At 39.6% G+C, this 17,730-nt stretch overlaps 1 protein-coding gene across 1 annotated transcript; it reads right to left on the reverse strand.

The window, feature by feature from the left end:
- Positions 1 to 14,353: 14,353 nt before the first annotated feature.
- LOC142169106 (cation transporter HKT1;3-like) lies at positions 14,354 to 15,567 on the reverse strand. The gene is made up of 2 exons (XM_075230317.1): positions 15,413 to 15,567; positions 14,354 to 14,594 (listed from the first exon to the last, which is right to left on the reverse strand). The coding sequence occupies exons 1-2, from the start codon at positions 15,565 to 15,567 to the stop codon at positions 14,354 to 14,356; spliced, it is 396 nt and encodes a 131-aa protein (XP_075086418.1).
- Between the last annotated feature and the right edge of the window lie 2,163 nt (positions 15,568 to 17,730).

The following is a 17,730-nucleotide window of genomic DNA, read 5'->3' on the forward strand; positions in this document are numbered from 1 at the left end:
TACTCAGTCCCTAGTTCATGTTTAGTTTATCTTGTTCATCAGTCCATGCTGATTTCTTACTACTCTGGGGTCTAACTTTTCTTTCCGGTAGTCGCGTTGGAGTCACGAACGTATTTCTCAAAATGTGTATATGACTTTATAGCCTATACACATTTGTTGTCTCAAGGCTTTTCACCTCTCGTCCTTTCCTTCACTTGACTATAGACTCTGTAATACTGTCATCTTTTTGATCTACCGTTGTCATCCATGTATCACATCTTACTCATAATGCTTCATTAACTCTATTCTTATTTTCCGCTAACATTTATGTCTATCACTTTATTCTGAAAACTTGAACAAGACATTATTTTGCTTTTAGCTCCCCTTTGCTCGATCCAGTGGCTCTTCGGGTTGCTTAACGTTCTCGCTCTACTAGGCACGGGAGCCATACTAAAATAATATTTATCCTTTCCAGGCTTCCAGTGCTTATCTTTGTAGTACTTATATTTACCTGTACTATTTTAGGGTGCACCATCTAGGTGTCTCACCAGGAGATTCATTACCACGTTTGCACTATCCTTCGAAAATGCCAACCAACTCTAACAATCTATCCACTATTTTGGGTTACTCTATCCCCAGCCGGATCCTGATAACTCATCCTTCTCTTAAACTATGTTTGTTAGCTCCGATAGGGCATAACTGAGATCGGTGTGGCCGATTGTACATACATCCGTCACTGTTGAAGGTAACTCAAAATGCTTATATCTCCCTCCCTGAATGGTAAATAATGATAATTTTTATTAACTGGATACCTCGTACCCTTCTTCATCTTGCTTGTTTTACTTCTTGAAACTTGTATTTATCTTCTGAATCTCTCATTGTCTTTCACCATAAAGGTGGATAAATATTCTTTCCTTAAGGTTCCTTATCAAGAGGCTTACACATCTTAGTATACACATGATCTGCTGAATACCTCATATTTATCCATCATAAGCATGATGCAAAAATTGAGTTCCTCTTACTCAACACTTCCACAGTCTCTTACCAACCGTCTTTCTGGATGTAGGCATCGCTGCATTATGAAGAAGATAGAGTTTAGGAAATTTAATTCTTACAACTGAGCTCTACCATACGATCTAGAGTAAGAAGAAAGAGTGGCAGTCCTAAATGCCATATAGCCTCCTGCTTATAAGTGTGGTGCACGACACACCCATAAGCAAGACTTTACTAGACACGGCTTGTAGACTCCCTAGGACAGAACTACTCTGATACCACTTTTTTCACGACCCAAACCAATGGGCCGGGATGGGCAACCAGTACCTTACTCAACTGAGTACCAACGTAATGTATCTTTCTTATTACATTATCATATACATGTGACATACGGGCCTATTAGGCCAACATGATCATTTATTAAATCAAAACATAGGCCGACAAGTCCATACAAGTATTCGTATATATGACATCTGTCTACAAGCCTCTAAGAATACATAATTGTCATAAAGGTCAGGACAGAGCCCCGTCATACTAAATAATACACATCTAAATCATACTGACCCAAACAAGCAACTCTGAAGCAAAATGAGTGCACCAACATCTTCCGCTGAGCTGATCGCCTACTTGGAGGACTCTCGACCTGTCTATCGAGACTTGCGAGCATGAAATGCAGCGTCCCCATTCATAATGTACCGAGTATGTAAGGAATAAAAATTAGTAAATAATAGACATGAGAGAAACATAGAGTAAAAGACTCGACATGTACGTTTGCATAGCTCTGTGAATCATTTTGTTTTTATAACGTCATGCATATGCATATAAATGTCATACCATGAATAGGTATATGTGTTCATAACATCATCAAGCCTCTGAGGGCATCCCATTATATCATTTCGACCACTGTGGGCAAATATATCAACGTCTACGAGCTGATCAGGTGGTGGTGCATATATAACGCCATAACCATTTCCCATATCCCAGATACTTATAATATACACGTATTTAATGCCATTTGTCACCTTATCATGTTATATTGGATTGTCATACCAAGACGATGACCTTAGACTTGTAGGGGTTGCCTCGATTAGAGTGGAGAAGGACTCTTGGTCATTCTACCAGCAGGGTTATCTCTTATGTGAAGACTCGTCATATGGTCGAGAAGGGGTGTCTAATTTATTTTGCTTATGTCCGCAATTCTAGTGTGGAGGTTCCTTCCATGCATTCAGTGTCGGTTGTTCGTGAGTTTCCAGAGGTGTTTCCTGCAGACTTGCCGGGGATGCCACCCGACAGAAATATTGATTTCTGCATTGATTTGGCTCCGGGCACTCAGCCCATTTCTATTCCACCATACCGCATAGCCCCACCAAAGTTGAAAGAATCGAAGGAGCAATTACAGGATTTGCTTAATAAGGGCTTCATTAGAACTAGTGTCTCGCCCTAGGGTGCACCTGTGTTATTTGTGAAGAAGAAAGATGGATCGATGAGGATGTGTATAGATTATCGACAGTTGAACAAAGTCACCATCAAGAATAATTACCCATTGTCAAGGATTGATGATTTATTTGATCAGCTTCAGGGTGCCTAGGTGTTTTCGAAGATTGATCTGAGGTCCGGCTACCATCACTTGAGGATTAGGGCATCTGATGCCCTTAAGACAGCTTTTCGGACTCAGTATGGGCATTATGAATTTCTAGTTATGTCATTTGGGCTGACAAATGCCCCAGCAACATTCATGGATTTGATGAACCGGGTGTTCTAGCCCTACTTGGATTCTTTTGTGATTGTGTTTATTGATGATATCTTAATCTACTCCCATAGCCGAGAGGAGCATGAGCAGCACCTTCGGATCATTCTTCAGACTCTGAGAGACAGCCAGTTATATCCTAAATTCTCAAAATGCGAGTTTTGATTGAGTTAAGTTGCTTTCTTGGGTCACGTTGTATCAGTAGAGGGTATTCAGGTGGATCCTAAGAAGATTGAGGTAGTTCAGAACTGACCTAAACCCACATCAGCTATAGAGATCCATAGTTTCTTGGGTTTGGATGGCTACTACCATCGATTCGTGGAGGGGTTTTCATCTATAGCAGCCCCGTTGACCAGGTTGACCCAGAAGGGTGCCCCGTTCAGGTGGTCAGATGAGTGTGAGGCGAGCTTCCTGAAGCTCAAGATAGCTTTGACTACGGCACTGGTATTGGTGTTATCTACAGGTTCAGGATCTTATACAGAATATTATGACTCATTTCGTATTGGTCTAGGTGCGGTATTGATGTAGGGTGGCAAGTTTATTGCATATGCTTGGCGGCAGCTGAAGGTTCACGAGAAGAATTACCATGTCCATAACTTAGAGTTGGCAGCCATTGTTCATGCGCTGAAGATTTGAAGGCCCTATCTTTACAGCATGCCATGTGAGGTATTCACGGATCATCGGAGCTTGCAGTATTTGTTCAAGCAGAAGGAACTCAATTTGAGGCAGAGGAGGTGGTTGGAGCTATTGAAAGACTATGATATCACCATATTGTATTATCCCGGGAAGGCCAATGTGGTGGCCGATGCTTTGAGTAGAAAGTCAGTCAGTATGGGTAGCCTTGCATATATTCCAGTTGGTGAGAGACCGCTTGCACTAGATGTTCAGGCTTTGGCTAATCAGTTCGTGAGGTTGGATATTTCTGAGCCCAGTCGTGTTGTAGCTTGTACCATCGCTCGGTCTTCGTTGTTTGAGCGTATCAGGGAGCGGCAGTATGATGACCCTCATTTGCTTGTCCTTAGGGACAAGGTACGGCACAGTGATGCCAAGAAAGTTATAGTCGGAGATGATAGAGTTTTGAGGATGCAGGGTCGTGTTTGCTTGCGTAATGTGGATGAACTTCGTGAGTTGATTCTAGAGGAGGTTGATTCTAGAGGAGGCCCACAGTTCTCGATATTCTATTCATTCGGGCGCCGCCAAGATGTATCAGGACTTGCAGCAACATTATTGGTGGAGGAGGATGAAGAAGGATATAGTTGCATATGTAGCTCGGTGTCTAAATTGTCAGCAAGTCAAGTACGAGCATCAGATACCTAGTGGTTTACTTCAGAGGTTAGAGATTCCTGAGTGTAAGTGGGAGTGTATCACTATGGATTTTGTTGTTGGACTCCCACGGACTCAGAGGAAGTTCGATCAAGTTTGGGTCATTATGGACAGGCTGACCAAGCCAGCGCAGTTCATTCTTATGGCAGTTACCTATTCTTTGGAACGGTTGGCAGAGATTTACATTTGTGAGATCGTTTGTCTTCACAGTGTGCCTATTTCTATAATTTTTGATCGAGGTACGCAGTTCACCTCTCACATTTGGAGAGCAGTACATCGTGAGTTGGGTACGTGGGTTGGGTTGAGCACAACATTCCATACGCAGACGGACGGGCAGTCCGAGCGTACTATTCAAATCTTGGAAGATATGCTCTGTGCATGTGTTATAGACTTCAGATGATCGTGGGATCAGTTCTTACCCCTTGTAGAGTTTGCCTACAACAACAGATATAAGTCGAGCATTCAGATGGCTCCCTATGAGGCACTATATGATAGACGGTGTCGATCGTCGGTCGGATGGTTTGAGTCGAGGGAGGCTCGGTTGTTGGGCACATACTTAGTACATGATGCCTTGGATAAGGTCAAGATTATTCAGGATCGATTTCGCACAGCTCAGTCCAGGCAGAAGAGTTATGCCGACCGCAGAGTTCGTGATATTGCATTCATGGTCGGGGAGAGAGTGTTGCTTCCGGTATCACCCATGAAGGGTGTAATGAGGTTCGGAAAGAAGGGAAAGTTGAGCCCTAGGTATATAGGACCTTTTGAGATTTTGGAGAGAGTGGGAGAGGTGGTTTACTGGCTTGCGTTTCCACCTAGCTTATTAGCAGTTCATCTGCCATTCCATGTGTCCATACTTTGAAAGTATCATGGCGATCCGTCCCATGTGTTAGATTTCAGCTCTATACAGTTGGACAAGGATTTGACTTACGAGGAGGAGCCGGTGGCTATTCTAGCATGGCAAGTTCTCCAGTTGAGAACAAAGAGTTACCCTTCAGTTCGAGTATAGTGAAGAGGTCAGCCTGTTGAGGCAGCTACATGGGAGTCCAAGTCCGATATGCGGAGTAGATATCCCCACCTTTTCACCAGCCTAGGTACTTTTCTATGTCCGTTTGAGGATGAACGGTTATTTTAGAGGTGGAGAATGTGATGACCCAAAAGGTCATCTTATGTTTTAGAACTCGAATCTGCGCTCTTAAGCCTTAAAAATCTCATTTTTATCCTCCTCGATTTACGTGCGTAGTCCGGACGTGTTTTCGAAAAATATTTATGTTGAAAATTGATGAAAATAAGCATTTTTGATTTAAAAGTTAATTTTAGTTGACTTCGGTCAATATTTTTGGTAAACGGGCTCGGATACGTATTTTGATGGTCCCGATAGGTCCGTATCGAATTATGGGACCTGGCGTATGCCCGGAATCGAATTCGGAGGTCCCTAGCTCGAGTTATGATTTTTTGATGAAAATTAAAAGTTTGAAAATTTATTGTTTTTAAGAATTTGGTTAACGTTTGACCTTGTTGGTATCGAGCCCGTATTTTATTTTCGGAGCCCGTTACAGGTTCATTATAATATTTAAGACTTGTCTGTGAAATTTGGTGAGAAACGGAATTTGTTTGATATGATTCGAACGTCCAGTTGTGAAGATAGAAATTTTAAAGTGTTCTTGAGAATTTCATTTGATTTGCTGTTAAATTCGTAGTTCTAGGTGTTATTTTGGCGATTTGATCGCGCAAGCAAGTTCGTATGATGTTTTTAGACTTGGGTGCATGTTTGGTTTAGAGCCCCGAGGGCTCGGGTGAGTTTCGGATAGGCTACGGTATGTCCTTCTTCGTGTTCGTGAAGGCTCTCCCGCGAACGTGAAGGGTAAGATGGTCAGGCTGGAATTTTCTTCTACGCGAACGCGAAGGCTTAGTCACGAATGCGAAGCGATGGAGGCGTTACCCTTCGCGAACGCGACAAGCTCACCACGAACGCGTAGTGTTAGGCACTAGGGGGGTCAGACTTTCCTTCATCGCGAACCCGATCAATGTCTCACGAACGCGAAGCCCGGGGGGTAGCCTATGCGAACGCGAATAAGGTCTCACGAACGCGAAGGCTTGGCAGCTTATACTCTTCGCGAACGCGATAGTGCTCTCACAAACGCGATGAACACTGTCGCCCAACACTTAAAACAGAATCAAAATGGGAATTGGCCATTTATTTCATTATCTCAAAAACCAAACGGACTAGAGGCGATTTTCAAGAGTCATTTTCTTCCCCAAAGTGTTGGTAGGTGATTCTAAACCATTTTCTTTCAATTACCCACTTCATTTCATAAATTGTCAACCTAAAATCTAGAGTTTTCATGGTAGAATTAGGGGTTTGGGTAGAAACTAGGGATTTCGAAAATTTGGGGATTTAGACCTCAATTTAAGCTCGGATTCCAAAACCAATTATATATTTGTGCTCGGGGGTGAATGGGTAAATGGATTTTGGTCCGAACCTCGGGTTTTGACCAAGCGAGCCCGGGGTCGATTTTTGACTTTTTGGAGAAAAAATTTGGAAAATTTAATTTATGCAATATAATTGATTCCTTTAGCAATATTTGATATTATCGAGTCATTTTTGAATAGATACGAGTGGTTTGGAGGTGAATTCTAGAGGAAAAGCTGTGATTGAGAATTGAGTGGCCTTCGGAGCAAGGTAAGTATTGTGTATAACCCTAACTTGAGAGAATTAGGAACTTCTAATTATTTGCTATGTGAAATTCATGTGAGCGGCGTATATGTGATGTGACGAGTACTTATGCGCCGCCAATTTACCTGTTTTCCCTGTTTCCCCCGTTTTTCTTATATTGTCTCTTTCCTATGCCTAATTATTACTTGTTTATACTAGTGTTGTTAAATTGATCGTTCTCATCATGTTTACGGATTTTCTGGTGATAATTGAGTATTTATTTCAAAGTTGAGATTGATATTGTGGAACCAAATGTTGAAGTAAGGTTTTTACTTGTTATTCTATCTCCCTGTTGTTATTTATTCATTGCATTATGGTAAGGGAGAGTGTTAATGCACGAAGGGTGATGTCGTGCCATATTGTTTGTGTTAATGCATGAAGGGTGATGTCGTGCCATATTGTGAGTGTTAATGCACGATGGGTGATGTTGTGCCATACAGTCAGTGTAAAAGCACGAAGGGTGATGCCGTGCCATGATATGAGAGTTATGCACGAAGGGTGATGTCGTGCCGTTTCTATTGATTTTATGGTGAGATTGAGAGTAAAAGCACGAAGGGTGATGTCGTGCATATTTTTTTGACTGTATTCGTGTTCCTGTTTATTCATAGTATATTGATTGTTCCAGTTCTCATTGTGCTGTTGCTATTCATTTCGTATTCCCCCCAGCATGTTTCCCCCTCCTGATATTTCCTGTCTAGCTCTTCATTACTGTTATTTGTATATACATTGTTAAATTGTACAGGTTGATTTGTAGTGCCTTGTCTTAGCCTCATCACTACTTCGTCGAGGTATGGCTCGAAACTTACCAGTACATGGTGTCAGTTGTACTGACATTGCACTCTACACTTTCTGTGCAGATTTTGGTACTGGCTCGGGTTGATCGAGATATTTGCTATTGGGCTGCTATCCGGAGACTCAAGGTAGATATGTCGGCATTCACAAACCTTAAAGTCCCCGCCTATATTTTCTATTCTACTTTTTCTTCATTCAGACAGTTGTATTTCTTTTAGACTATCACTTGTAGTAAATTCTTGAATGCTCGTGAATTATGACTCCAGATCCGTGTAGTAGTAATTAATACAGTTTTTTTAATATTATTCCGCACTTATTGTATTTCATATTAGCTAATTATTGTTATTTACTGAATGTGAATAAGGATTGGTTTAAATGATTCCCTAACGTTGGCTTGCCTAGCAAGTGAAATGTTGGGCGCCATCACGGTCCCGACGATGGGAATTCCTGGTCGTGACATCTAAATTGTACTAAAAATAACAGATTAAATATTCTTACATCATTAATGATATTATAAGCTCAAGTAAACAGTTTGGAAGAAAGGAGGGACAAAATTGGATGTCAACCCCCACGATGAACAAATAACAAGGAAGATAACAAAGATAAAGTAAAAGAGAAAAAAATATTAAAAGGAAAAAAGAAGTAGAAAAGATTGAAATGTACCATACCAGATTGTGTTATTGCAAGTACAAAGATTGGAGTGTGAGTGGTTCATGGCGGAAAACAATGCGTGCAAGTGATTACTTAGTAAAAAGCCTTGGGTTAGGTCAAATGGTGAACAACGTAAAAGTTTGACCTAATCACCTATTTATACCTACTGCTGGGTCAGGTTAAAAGGGAGAGAGTGCAACGGTAAAATTTTAATTGCAGTCTGCACTCAGTTACCTAGGTGGTGGAAAGCATGAAGATGTGCGGTCCGCACTTTTTCAAGTGTGGCTATACTTGAGCCAACCTTTTTCTGTGAGTCCTCTGAAGCTACCCATATGTGGCCGCAAACTTTTGAATGGCTGCAAAAAGCTCTGCACTATTGACAATAAAGTTTAGAGACTCTACATTTGGTACTTGGGTTGTCTCCTCATTGTATGATCTACAATCAAAATGTGTGGCCAAATTCCAATTTTTGGTGTCCGCGGCCAGATATTTGCGGCCACACTAATAAATTTGTGGTCCACAATTTGATGATGTCATGCCCCGACCTTGGGGAGAGCGACCAACGCTCAACCGAGATATCCTAGTCAAGAAAGCCTACTCGATGCATTCTACCCGACATTGCCCATGAATAAAGTGAAGATAAATATCATGAATTAGAGAATAAGAGGATGACATGTACGACACCGACTATGTTACCATTAGTTACTTCATTACAAATTCCCAAAATACATTACACATTCGTAGTTTTTGAAGTGGAAATACGTGTTACAAGTACAACATTTCGAGTTTGACTTACCCAAAACAAAATAGAATCCATTCTATGTCTACGGAGCCTCTAATTAATACAAAAGAGTAATATGATGGTGCTGGCAACAAGGCCTCGGCTATATCTCAAAACACTATACATAAGGAACAAAAGACACAAGATACCGATATGAATTGGGGGCTCACCAAGTCAGCTGAGAAGAGGGTGTCCACTATCACTTATCGATGTCGCCTGCTATGGAACCACCTGCAGCCATTAAAGATGCAGTGCCCCAGGCAAAAAAGGGACGTTAGTACATATGGAATAGTACTAGTATGTAAGACTAAACACCCTCTCAACGAATCGAGTAACAGTACAAGGAGAAACAAACATGGAATCAATGAGTGCCTCAAAAAAATATTAAAGCGTCCAGTTAAGAGAAAGATAAATTTTCAAGTAAATATCAATATTTTTAAATTGGGAGATTTTTAGTACCGATACACCACCGTGCTTTTGGCACGGCGTCCGATCTCGGCCCGATCGGCTAAGCCGCCTTACCATAATATCGTGTGGGTCGACATCACCTTCCGCTAGCAATCATCTCATCCCAATTAAGGGGGAATAATCTCACCATATCAATCTTATCCCATTTAAGGGGGATAATCTCAACACATCAATACGGGGATTTACCTGATTCGAGGTTAGGTTATTTCAACCTACCCTTCCTCGGTGACTAACAATACACCCAAAACATTTATTATATAAACGAGTTAAAGCTCATTTCATAATTTTTCACACATTCTTTCATTTCCTTGGCACTATTGGCCACAAGTGTAATTTTTATTCTTGGCACGATGGTCACATTTTATATCTCACTTCTTTTACTTTCAAGCATCATCATAGGTTATCATCAATAAGAGCATTTGAAATCAAGACCTTAAGTATGCATATGAGCAATAAGAATATTAAACTTATTGAGTTTTTCTTCCAAAATTAGGCATAATAAACTTGAAATTCAAACATGATTTTAAATCCTAACATCATGATACATTGGTCATACTTGAATACATTCCCGAAGGAGAACATAATATGATAGGGGCAATTGGAACACATTTTAAGTATATATTTTTCGACACAAAGCTTATTTGGAATAATCGAATTTATTAGGAATAACTCAAAATATGAGAAATAAGAACTTGGGCCAATCACACTTGAAATGTACGAGAACATCATAGAATTCGACTCTACAAGAGAAGTTTAGCCAACATACCACGCTTGAGCTTTTCTTAGATTACTATAATGTTCTGAAACTTCTAGCGACTCTAATCAACTAGAGATTTAACAAAGTTGAACCATATAGGAAGAGATTCATGGGTTCAGCTGATTTAAGCATTTCATCAAGCACTAGGTGTGCAAATTCGACTATAGGGTCCTGTGGTGATGTTCCTTCACCCCACAATCAATCACCACATCAATGGGTCACCCATATATGTTCTACAACCTCCCTACCACCTTCATTGGCACATGCATGCATAATTAACCAACTCCTATTCTCAATAACCACATTCCCCATTGCCCATTCCCAACCCAATTTCGAAATTGAAAGCTAGGGCTAGAACATTAGCTCTTTAATAGACAATTTTGCAAGCTTTCCTGGTGAATTTTCCAAGGCTTGGGGAAGGGATTGAAGTGAAAGGTGTTGGAGCTCATACTTCTCTCTCTAGTTCCTCGCCTCTCTCTTAAAATATCATAATTTTCCTTCAAAGACTGTCCCTTAATTTCATTTATTAAAATAGGGCCGGAGTTATAGAAACACAAAATGGACACTCCGAATTCAACTCTGCGGTCACAGAGTGTACCTCAGAACAGGTATGCGGTTCGCATAAGGGACCGTGAAATCATCCTCCAAAATGGGGCTAGTCGGGTGAGGTCTGCAGCGGGTCTGCGGTCTGCAGACCAGTTATGCGGCCACGAAATGGACAGCAAAATCACCCTCTGGAATTTTCTCATGCTGGTTCTGTGATAGAAGTGCGGCCCCGAAATGATTATGCGGTTGCACAATGGACTGCTAAATGACCTCCAAAAATTGGGTTTTCTTCTGTCCCACTCCGCGACGGATCTGCAGTCCGTGGAGTAGTTCTATGGCCGCATAATAGATCGCAGAAATGCCAAGTTTTGCAACAAGTTTTTCCACTAACTCCATAATGCTTTGCGACACCCAAAAAGTATGTTCCGCTCTGTACCCTCCTAACACGTTAGTGTAAGTCCCCGTAAAATTTCACCTAAAACCCGGGATTTCGTGGAGCCGAGGTAGAGTAATGTGATTGAGGGTTGTAGAAATTCATCATGGCAAGCTTGCTCGCCGCGGTACAGACTTTTGGGGTGGCACAGTGCGTTGGGGAGTTGAAGAAAAATTATTGCAGAACAGGGCATTTTTGCAGTCCATTATGCTAGCACATAATTCACTACTGGAAAATTCACCTATGGCTACGCATGGAAAACCATTGCAACAGATAGGTAAACCGTTGCCATAGATGTATTGCAACGGTTCAGAGCCCGTTCCACAAGCTGGGGTGCCTATAGAGCTTATGGAACGGTTCAAATAACCGTTGCTATAGTATAGTCTATTGCAACGGTTTTTCCTCTTCCTATTGGAACGATTATTTTTATCATCTGCAATGGTTAATTTCCGTTACCATAACGTTAAATACAACGGTCAATAAACGTTACTATATGAATTAATTGAATTGAAAATATTGTCCCCTGTTGTAAGTGCAGATTTTGTTAGCTGTAACAATTTAATTGAATTGAAAATAGTGCCCCCTATTGTAAATAAAATTTTTACATATATATACAATAAACTATAAAACACTAATATTTATATAAATAACAAAATGAAACTATTCATAATCCAAATTGTCCGACAAGCTAATAATAAATCCATAGATAGTGATGAAACCGATAACATACATTTGATATTTCAAGATTTCAAGAGTTAAAAGTTTTAAAATGTTTTGATAACAAATATTCCTAGAAACCGCCACATGCATCTACAACAATCAACAATTCAAAATTCTCTAAGTAAGGTCTAGATCTTCATCACTGCCTCCGTCTTGCATTTCTTCATCTACTCCACCTACAAAAGAGTATAAATAAAGTCATTATCCCTTCAAGAGAATCCTATCTAAAAATTCTCTTAGCCCAATTCTCTTAGCACAAACACAATGAAGTAAACTAGGCTTAGATGTATAAAATTGTAGGTTGATATTGCTAATTGATCAGTTTAGATACAAAAATCATAGACCTTTGGTAATAATGCATGCCCACTTTAACTGAAAACTCTTCATTTGATGCAAACAGCCAATGAACTATGGCTTCATTTAACAACCAACGTGATTTTACAAGAAAAAATAGGAAGCAAAGAAGCTGAGAAAATTTTCCAACAAGCACGATACGTGGTAGCCTTGGGAAGCAATGATTTCATCAACAATTACTTAATGCCAGTTTACAGTGACTCATGGACTTACAATGATAAATCTTTCATTCAATACCTAATGGAAACTCTCAGAGCACAACTTATAAAATAACAAATAAGATGATCCAGCAATTATTATCCACAGCAATATAATCAGCATGTTATAATTTGTGTATGGTTCTCCGAGAACCAAACAACCCCGCTAAAGTTCACGAGAAAGAAGAACCTGGATTGGACTACAGTTGAATATGTAACCCTTCTTTCCATCCCAATTCCTATTTTCCCTTGTCATAACCAATAAAATGAGTTCTAATAAACATTTACCAACAGTAATGGACGTCTTCCTGATTTATCCATCAAGAGAACTCCTAAAACTTGCATAGAGAATGAGACTTGGAATATGGAAAAGCTTCATCATGCTCTACCTAGCCACTTGATCAATTACATCTCCAATATTGCTATTGAAAATCAAAGAGACAATCACTATCCAGTAAGGAATATCGCAGAAGATGGTCAATTTACTAATTGGTCTGCTTGGCAGGTCATTAAAATTCATAATAAAAAAAATGAATTCTTATATAAGGTTTGGCATTCCAAAATTCCTTTTAAAATCTCTTTCATAAACTGGAAGCTTTTGCAAAAAAGATTACCTTTTGAAGATACTATGGATAGGTTTGGCACTAACATTGTTTCAAGATGTTCTTGCTGCAGGCATCCACAGAGTGAAACTATACAATATGTCTTTTTGGGAAGTTAAATGGCTAAATTTATATGGAACGCAATTGGTAATCCATTGGGAATAAAGCACAATAATGCACCAGTACTTGGAGTCTTTAAGAAGTGGTGAGATATGAAACCTTGCAACAGCTTGTAAAGTTGATATATAGGTTGCCCCCTTATTTATATGCTGAAAATTTTGGAAACGAAACGCATGCACTTATGGCACACAGAGGAAATTCCAGCTATCCAAGATGGAATACTAGGGAATTTGGAACATAAGAACGACCATATCTAAGATGGCCTCTTCTATTGATAATGTTACGCACTGGCCTAATAATTGCACTATGGAGGAAAGACTAAGGTCCAGGAACAATCCACAAGAAGGCAAAGTATATACAGGTGGTATATAAAAAGCAAGAACTGTGAAATCCATATAAAATAGCTAATGCTATATACGTTTTTCTTCTGCAATTTGCACCTTCCTACCTCAGCTTTTACCATGAAGAAAGCCAGTTTCTTATTCATTCATTTCTTGAAACTTTCACTTTTCGGGCATAGTATTTCTCTCTGTTTTTCTTTGGAACACAGAAAAAAGTTTACTTGACCTACTCCAAAGATTTCTAAATTGACCTGGGATTCAGCACAGATCTGAAATTTTCGCCTTAATCTACAATCATAATACTACTTTCAACAACAACATACCTAGTGAATTCTTACAAGGCGGGGTCTAGTGTACGCAAATCTTACCCTTACCTTATCTAGGTAGAGTGGTTATTTATATTAATGCTGTTGTGAATTTTATATGAGTTATTAACATGTCGCTAATTCCTGTTTTAGTAATGATGCTAATGTATAACTATTATAAAATCATACATAGTTATTCTGTATTCTGTGGATGGTTAAGTTTCTAAACTTTTTCCCTTTACCTTCTTCTTTATTTACAGTATTTCTCAACATAATAAACAAAGAATAAATAATTAAACAAAAAGAGAAAATTAAAAGAAATGCTGTCTTTGTTAATCAAAACCACCATTCCTCTGACAGCTTAGTTATAATCCATTAAATAAAAGGCACATCTATTCAAACTAGTGAGTGTCATGGAACAAATAGACAGGTTCTGGAATCAACGTTGACACACGCAAATAACAACTCACAAGAACTTCACCACCGAACCAACAATTAATATACACTAGCTTTACTTATAGGGGCAAGTAATCATTTAGATGTTATAATACTTTCCAACCCTTGCAAGTACCGATTTCCAATCAAGTACTCATTGCCACCTCTTTTATTGTACTGCTTCAGCCTTCCGAAAAACATGACAATAATCAGAATGAACTTTCCCATATTACTCCATTTCCCAGCAAATCCATATGCTGCATCCTTGCAATGGTCATCTGGTTTTATTTGCCTTGCACAGCTATAGCCCATTGACATTCCAACAGTCCCATATGCACTGCAAAATTATCATTAGATACAAGAGTTAGAATGAAAAAGTATTTTATTTTTTATATTTTTCTTCTTTCTCTTTTGTTCAAGAATCTATTGCTTCAAATTTTTGATCCAATATACTATATGTATTAATGGGGTTAATAAATTGTCTTTCACTTATTAAGTTAGGAGTAATCATCTTCACAAATTGTAGAGTGCATACATTTAAGACTCATAACGCCGTTAAGAAAATGAAATTAAAGATAATACCTCTAATGAAAGAAGATGCTGTGAAACATATTACCTCCTCCGTCCCAATTTATGTGTCATAATTCCGATTTCTAGAGTCAAACTTTTTAATGTTAATCATGAAATCGGACATAGAATCTATAAAAAAAATTTATATAAAATTTATATATATGAAAACTACATAAAAATACTATCAGTCACAATTATTAACAATTCAAAATATTTAAAAAGCATATGAAAAAAAATTGTTGTCAAAGAGAACTCGTTTGACTCTCGAAATTCGAACATTGCTACATAAATCGGGGTGGAGGAATAAAATTGTATGATATCCTTTTATTCATAGATTGCTATTACTACCTAGAGTTTAACTGCTTTCTTGGCTTCAGTATTTTTTATCTTGTTGTTATTCCTTCTTGTTGCCATTACTTTTATTATCTGTTATCCAGTCGAGGGTCTATCGGAAACAGCTTCTCTGTCCTTCTAAGGTAGGGGTAAGAATGCGTACATCTTACCCTGCTCAAACCTCACTTGTGAGAAATTACTGGGGTTGTTGTTGTTGTCTAGAAACGAAGAAAAATATAGTTGTCGACTAACCTGATAACTTCAAAGACGATGTTGAGTACATTGAAATTGAGGGGATCATTTTTCATTTGGTCTCTCTCTGTAATATAAATAAGAATAGTGAAAATGACCAAATAAGAAAGCTGTGAGAATGATATGTACTCCACTAAGTTGTTCCCTTTTCTCATGTTCATTCTTTCTCTAGTTTTATATACGGTCAAAATCGGGTTCATTCTTGCCTGATTTTGTATGGTTAATCGAGATCGGGGTGGTAGTTCGAGGTTCAATCCCAAGTTATATTGGATCGTTACATGAATAAATATTGCCTAGTTCGTGATTCAGGGATCGATCGAGATCGAAACCAGCTAAGGTCGAGACCGAGAAGGATAGAGATCTAGCGAAATCGAAGGAAGCCTGCTAAGTCGAATAACAGAAAGCCGAGGAATCCGTGACCAGGCGAGGATTGTTGCAGAGATCTCGGCATGTATCGAGTCAAGATCGGTTGATTAGTCAATCAGGAGATTTCCTTCTATATTTAGAATTGTACCATATGTAGGACTCCTCTACTATATAAATGGGGTTCCAATCATTTTGTAAGAACAGATTCATGCATAACAAAGCAATATATTATGTTTTCTCTCTTAAGCTCTCTTATTCAGCAGTTCAGTTCTTACCTTTTAATAATACACTTAGTTGGTGCGAGGTCAACCTAGATCAAGGACCAAAGTTGTGTGATATATCGGTTTGCTTTATTTTATAATTAATTTCTAACTTCAATTTTCGTATTTCTTAGTTTGTGCCAAGTGAAATCACATATCCTTAAAACCACTTACAAATTTAATTGTTATCCGATTTTAAGGGTAAACAGTTTGGCACCCACCATGGGGCTAAGGATAATAGTGATTGTCTGGTACTAATTTTCATAACACACACATTGCTTTATACTTGTTCTTGTAAACGATTGTGATTCCAGGATCAGCATGTCGAACTCTCGAGCGGTACCCACACACATCGACAATGGCCTTGGTTTTCATGGCGAAAATGACAACGTAGCTGCCCCAGGAAATGAAGTACTTTCAGTTGACCTCGAGGGAGTATCAGTTGCAGACCCCATCAACGTCAGTTCCCATGTTGCCCTGAATGCAAATCTGGGCGTCGACCCCGAAAATAGCGCCCGCAGAGACGTTTGATCAGCCGGTCAGAACGCACAGGGAGGCAAAGAAGGCGGAATCAGCCTTCGAATAATATTTGAAATGTTGCAGGCTCAACAAGCTGCAATAGCACAACTTCAAAATCAAAACCACGCACCGAGTAGGGTTGAACCCGAGCCATCACAAGAAGTTGTCCATAGGGACGAACCACTGTCGGGTAGGTCAAATGTGAATGAGTCAGGGATAGGCCCCGCTATCTTGAAAATGTTCGAGGAGCTGACAAAGTGAATTAAATCGGGGGAGAAGAAGATTGAAGCGAATGACAAAAAAATGGAAACATATAACTCCCGAGTTGATCAAATTCTGGGGACACCACCGATTTTGAAGGGTTTGGATTCAAAGAAGTTCGTACAAAAGCCCTTTCCCCCGAGCGCGGATCCTAAGCCTATTCCGAAGAAATTCTGCATGCCAGAAATTCCCAAGTATAATGGAACTACCGACCCCAACAAGCATGTCACTTCTTACACATGCACAATAAAGGGGAATGATCTAGAGGACGATGAGATTGAGTCCGTACTGCTGAAGAAATTCGGAGAAACTTTATCAAAGGGGGCGATGATATGGTACCATAATTTTCCACCAAACTCTATTGATTCTTTTTCCATGCTTGCAGATTCCTTTGTCAAAGCACACGCCGGAGCGATAAAGGTCAAGACTAGAAAGCCGGACCTCTTCAAAGTAAAACAAAAAGACAACGAGATGCTTAGAGAGTTTGTATCTCGGTTCCAGATGGAGCATATGGATTTGCCCCTGGTCGCCGACGATTTGGCCGTTCAGGCTTTCACTCAAGGCCTAAACATTTGAAGTTCGGTAGCCTCACAACAGTTAAAGCAGAACTTGATCGAATATCCAGCTGTAACCTGGGCCGATGTATATAATTGGTACCAGTCAAAGATTAGGGTCGAGAATGACCAGTTGAGGGCTCCCTCCAGGTCCGTTTATCAAAAGAGGACCATCGACAGAGTTAAAAGGTATATTGACCGGGAACCACGGTCAAACAGAGATCGATATCAGCCATACGGTAGAGATCGAAGAAACAACGGGCCTGGACGCAACCCCGTTCGAATTGATAGAATAAATGATCGAGGACAGAGCTCTCGAGGGCTCATGAGTAAGAGTGGTTTTGACAGAAATGCCGAA

Source organism: Nicotiana tabacum, chromosome 14 (genome assembly GCF_000715075.1).
Source record: "Nicotiana tabacum cultivar K326 chromosome 14, ASM71507v2, whole genome shotgun sequence".
Taxonomy (NCBI): Eukaryota; Viridiplantae; Streptophyta; class Magnoliopsida; order Solanales; family Solanaceae; genus Nicotiana; species Nicotiana tabacum.

What these genes read in the sequence shown, in the direction of transcription:
- LOC142169106 (XM_075230317.1), bottom strand. Translation starts at nt 15,567, where the DNA reads ATGAGAAAAGGGAACAACTTAGTGGAGTACATATCATTCTCACAGCTT. An exon ending in ATCGTCTTTGAAGTTATCAG is followed by an intron (nt 14,595 to 15,412) that starts GTTAGTCGACAA and finishes ATAATTTTGCAG; the next exon opens with TGCATATGGGACTGTTGGAA.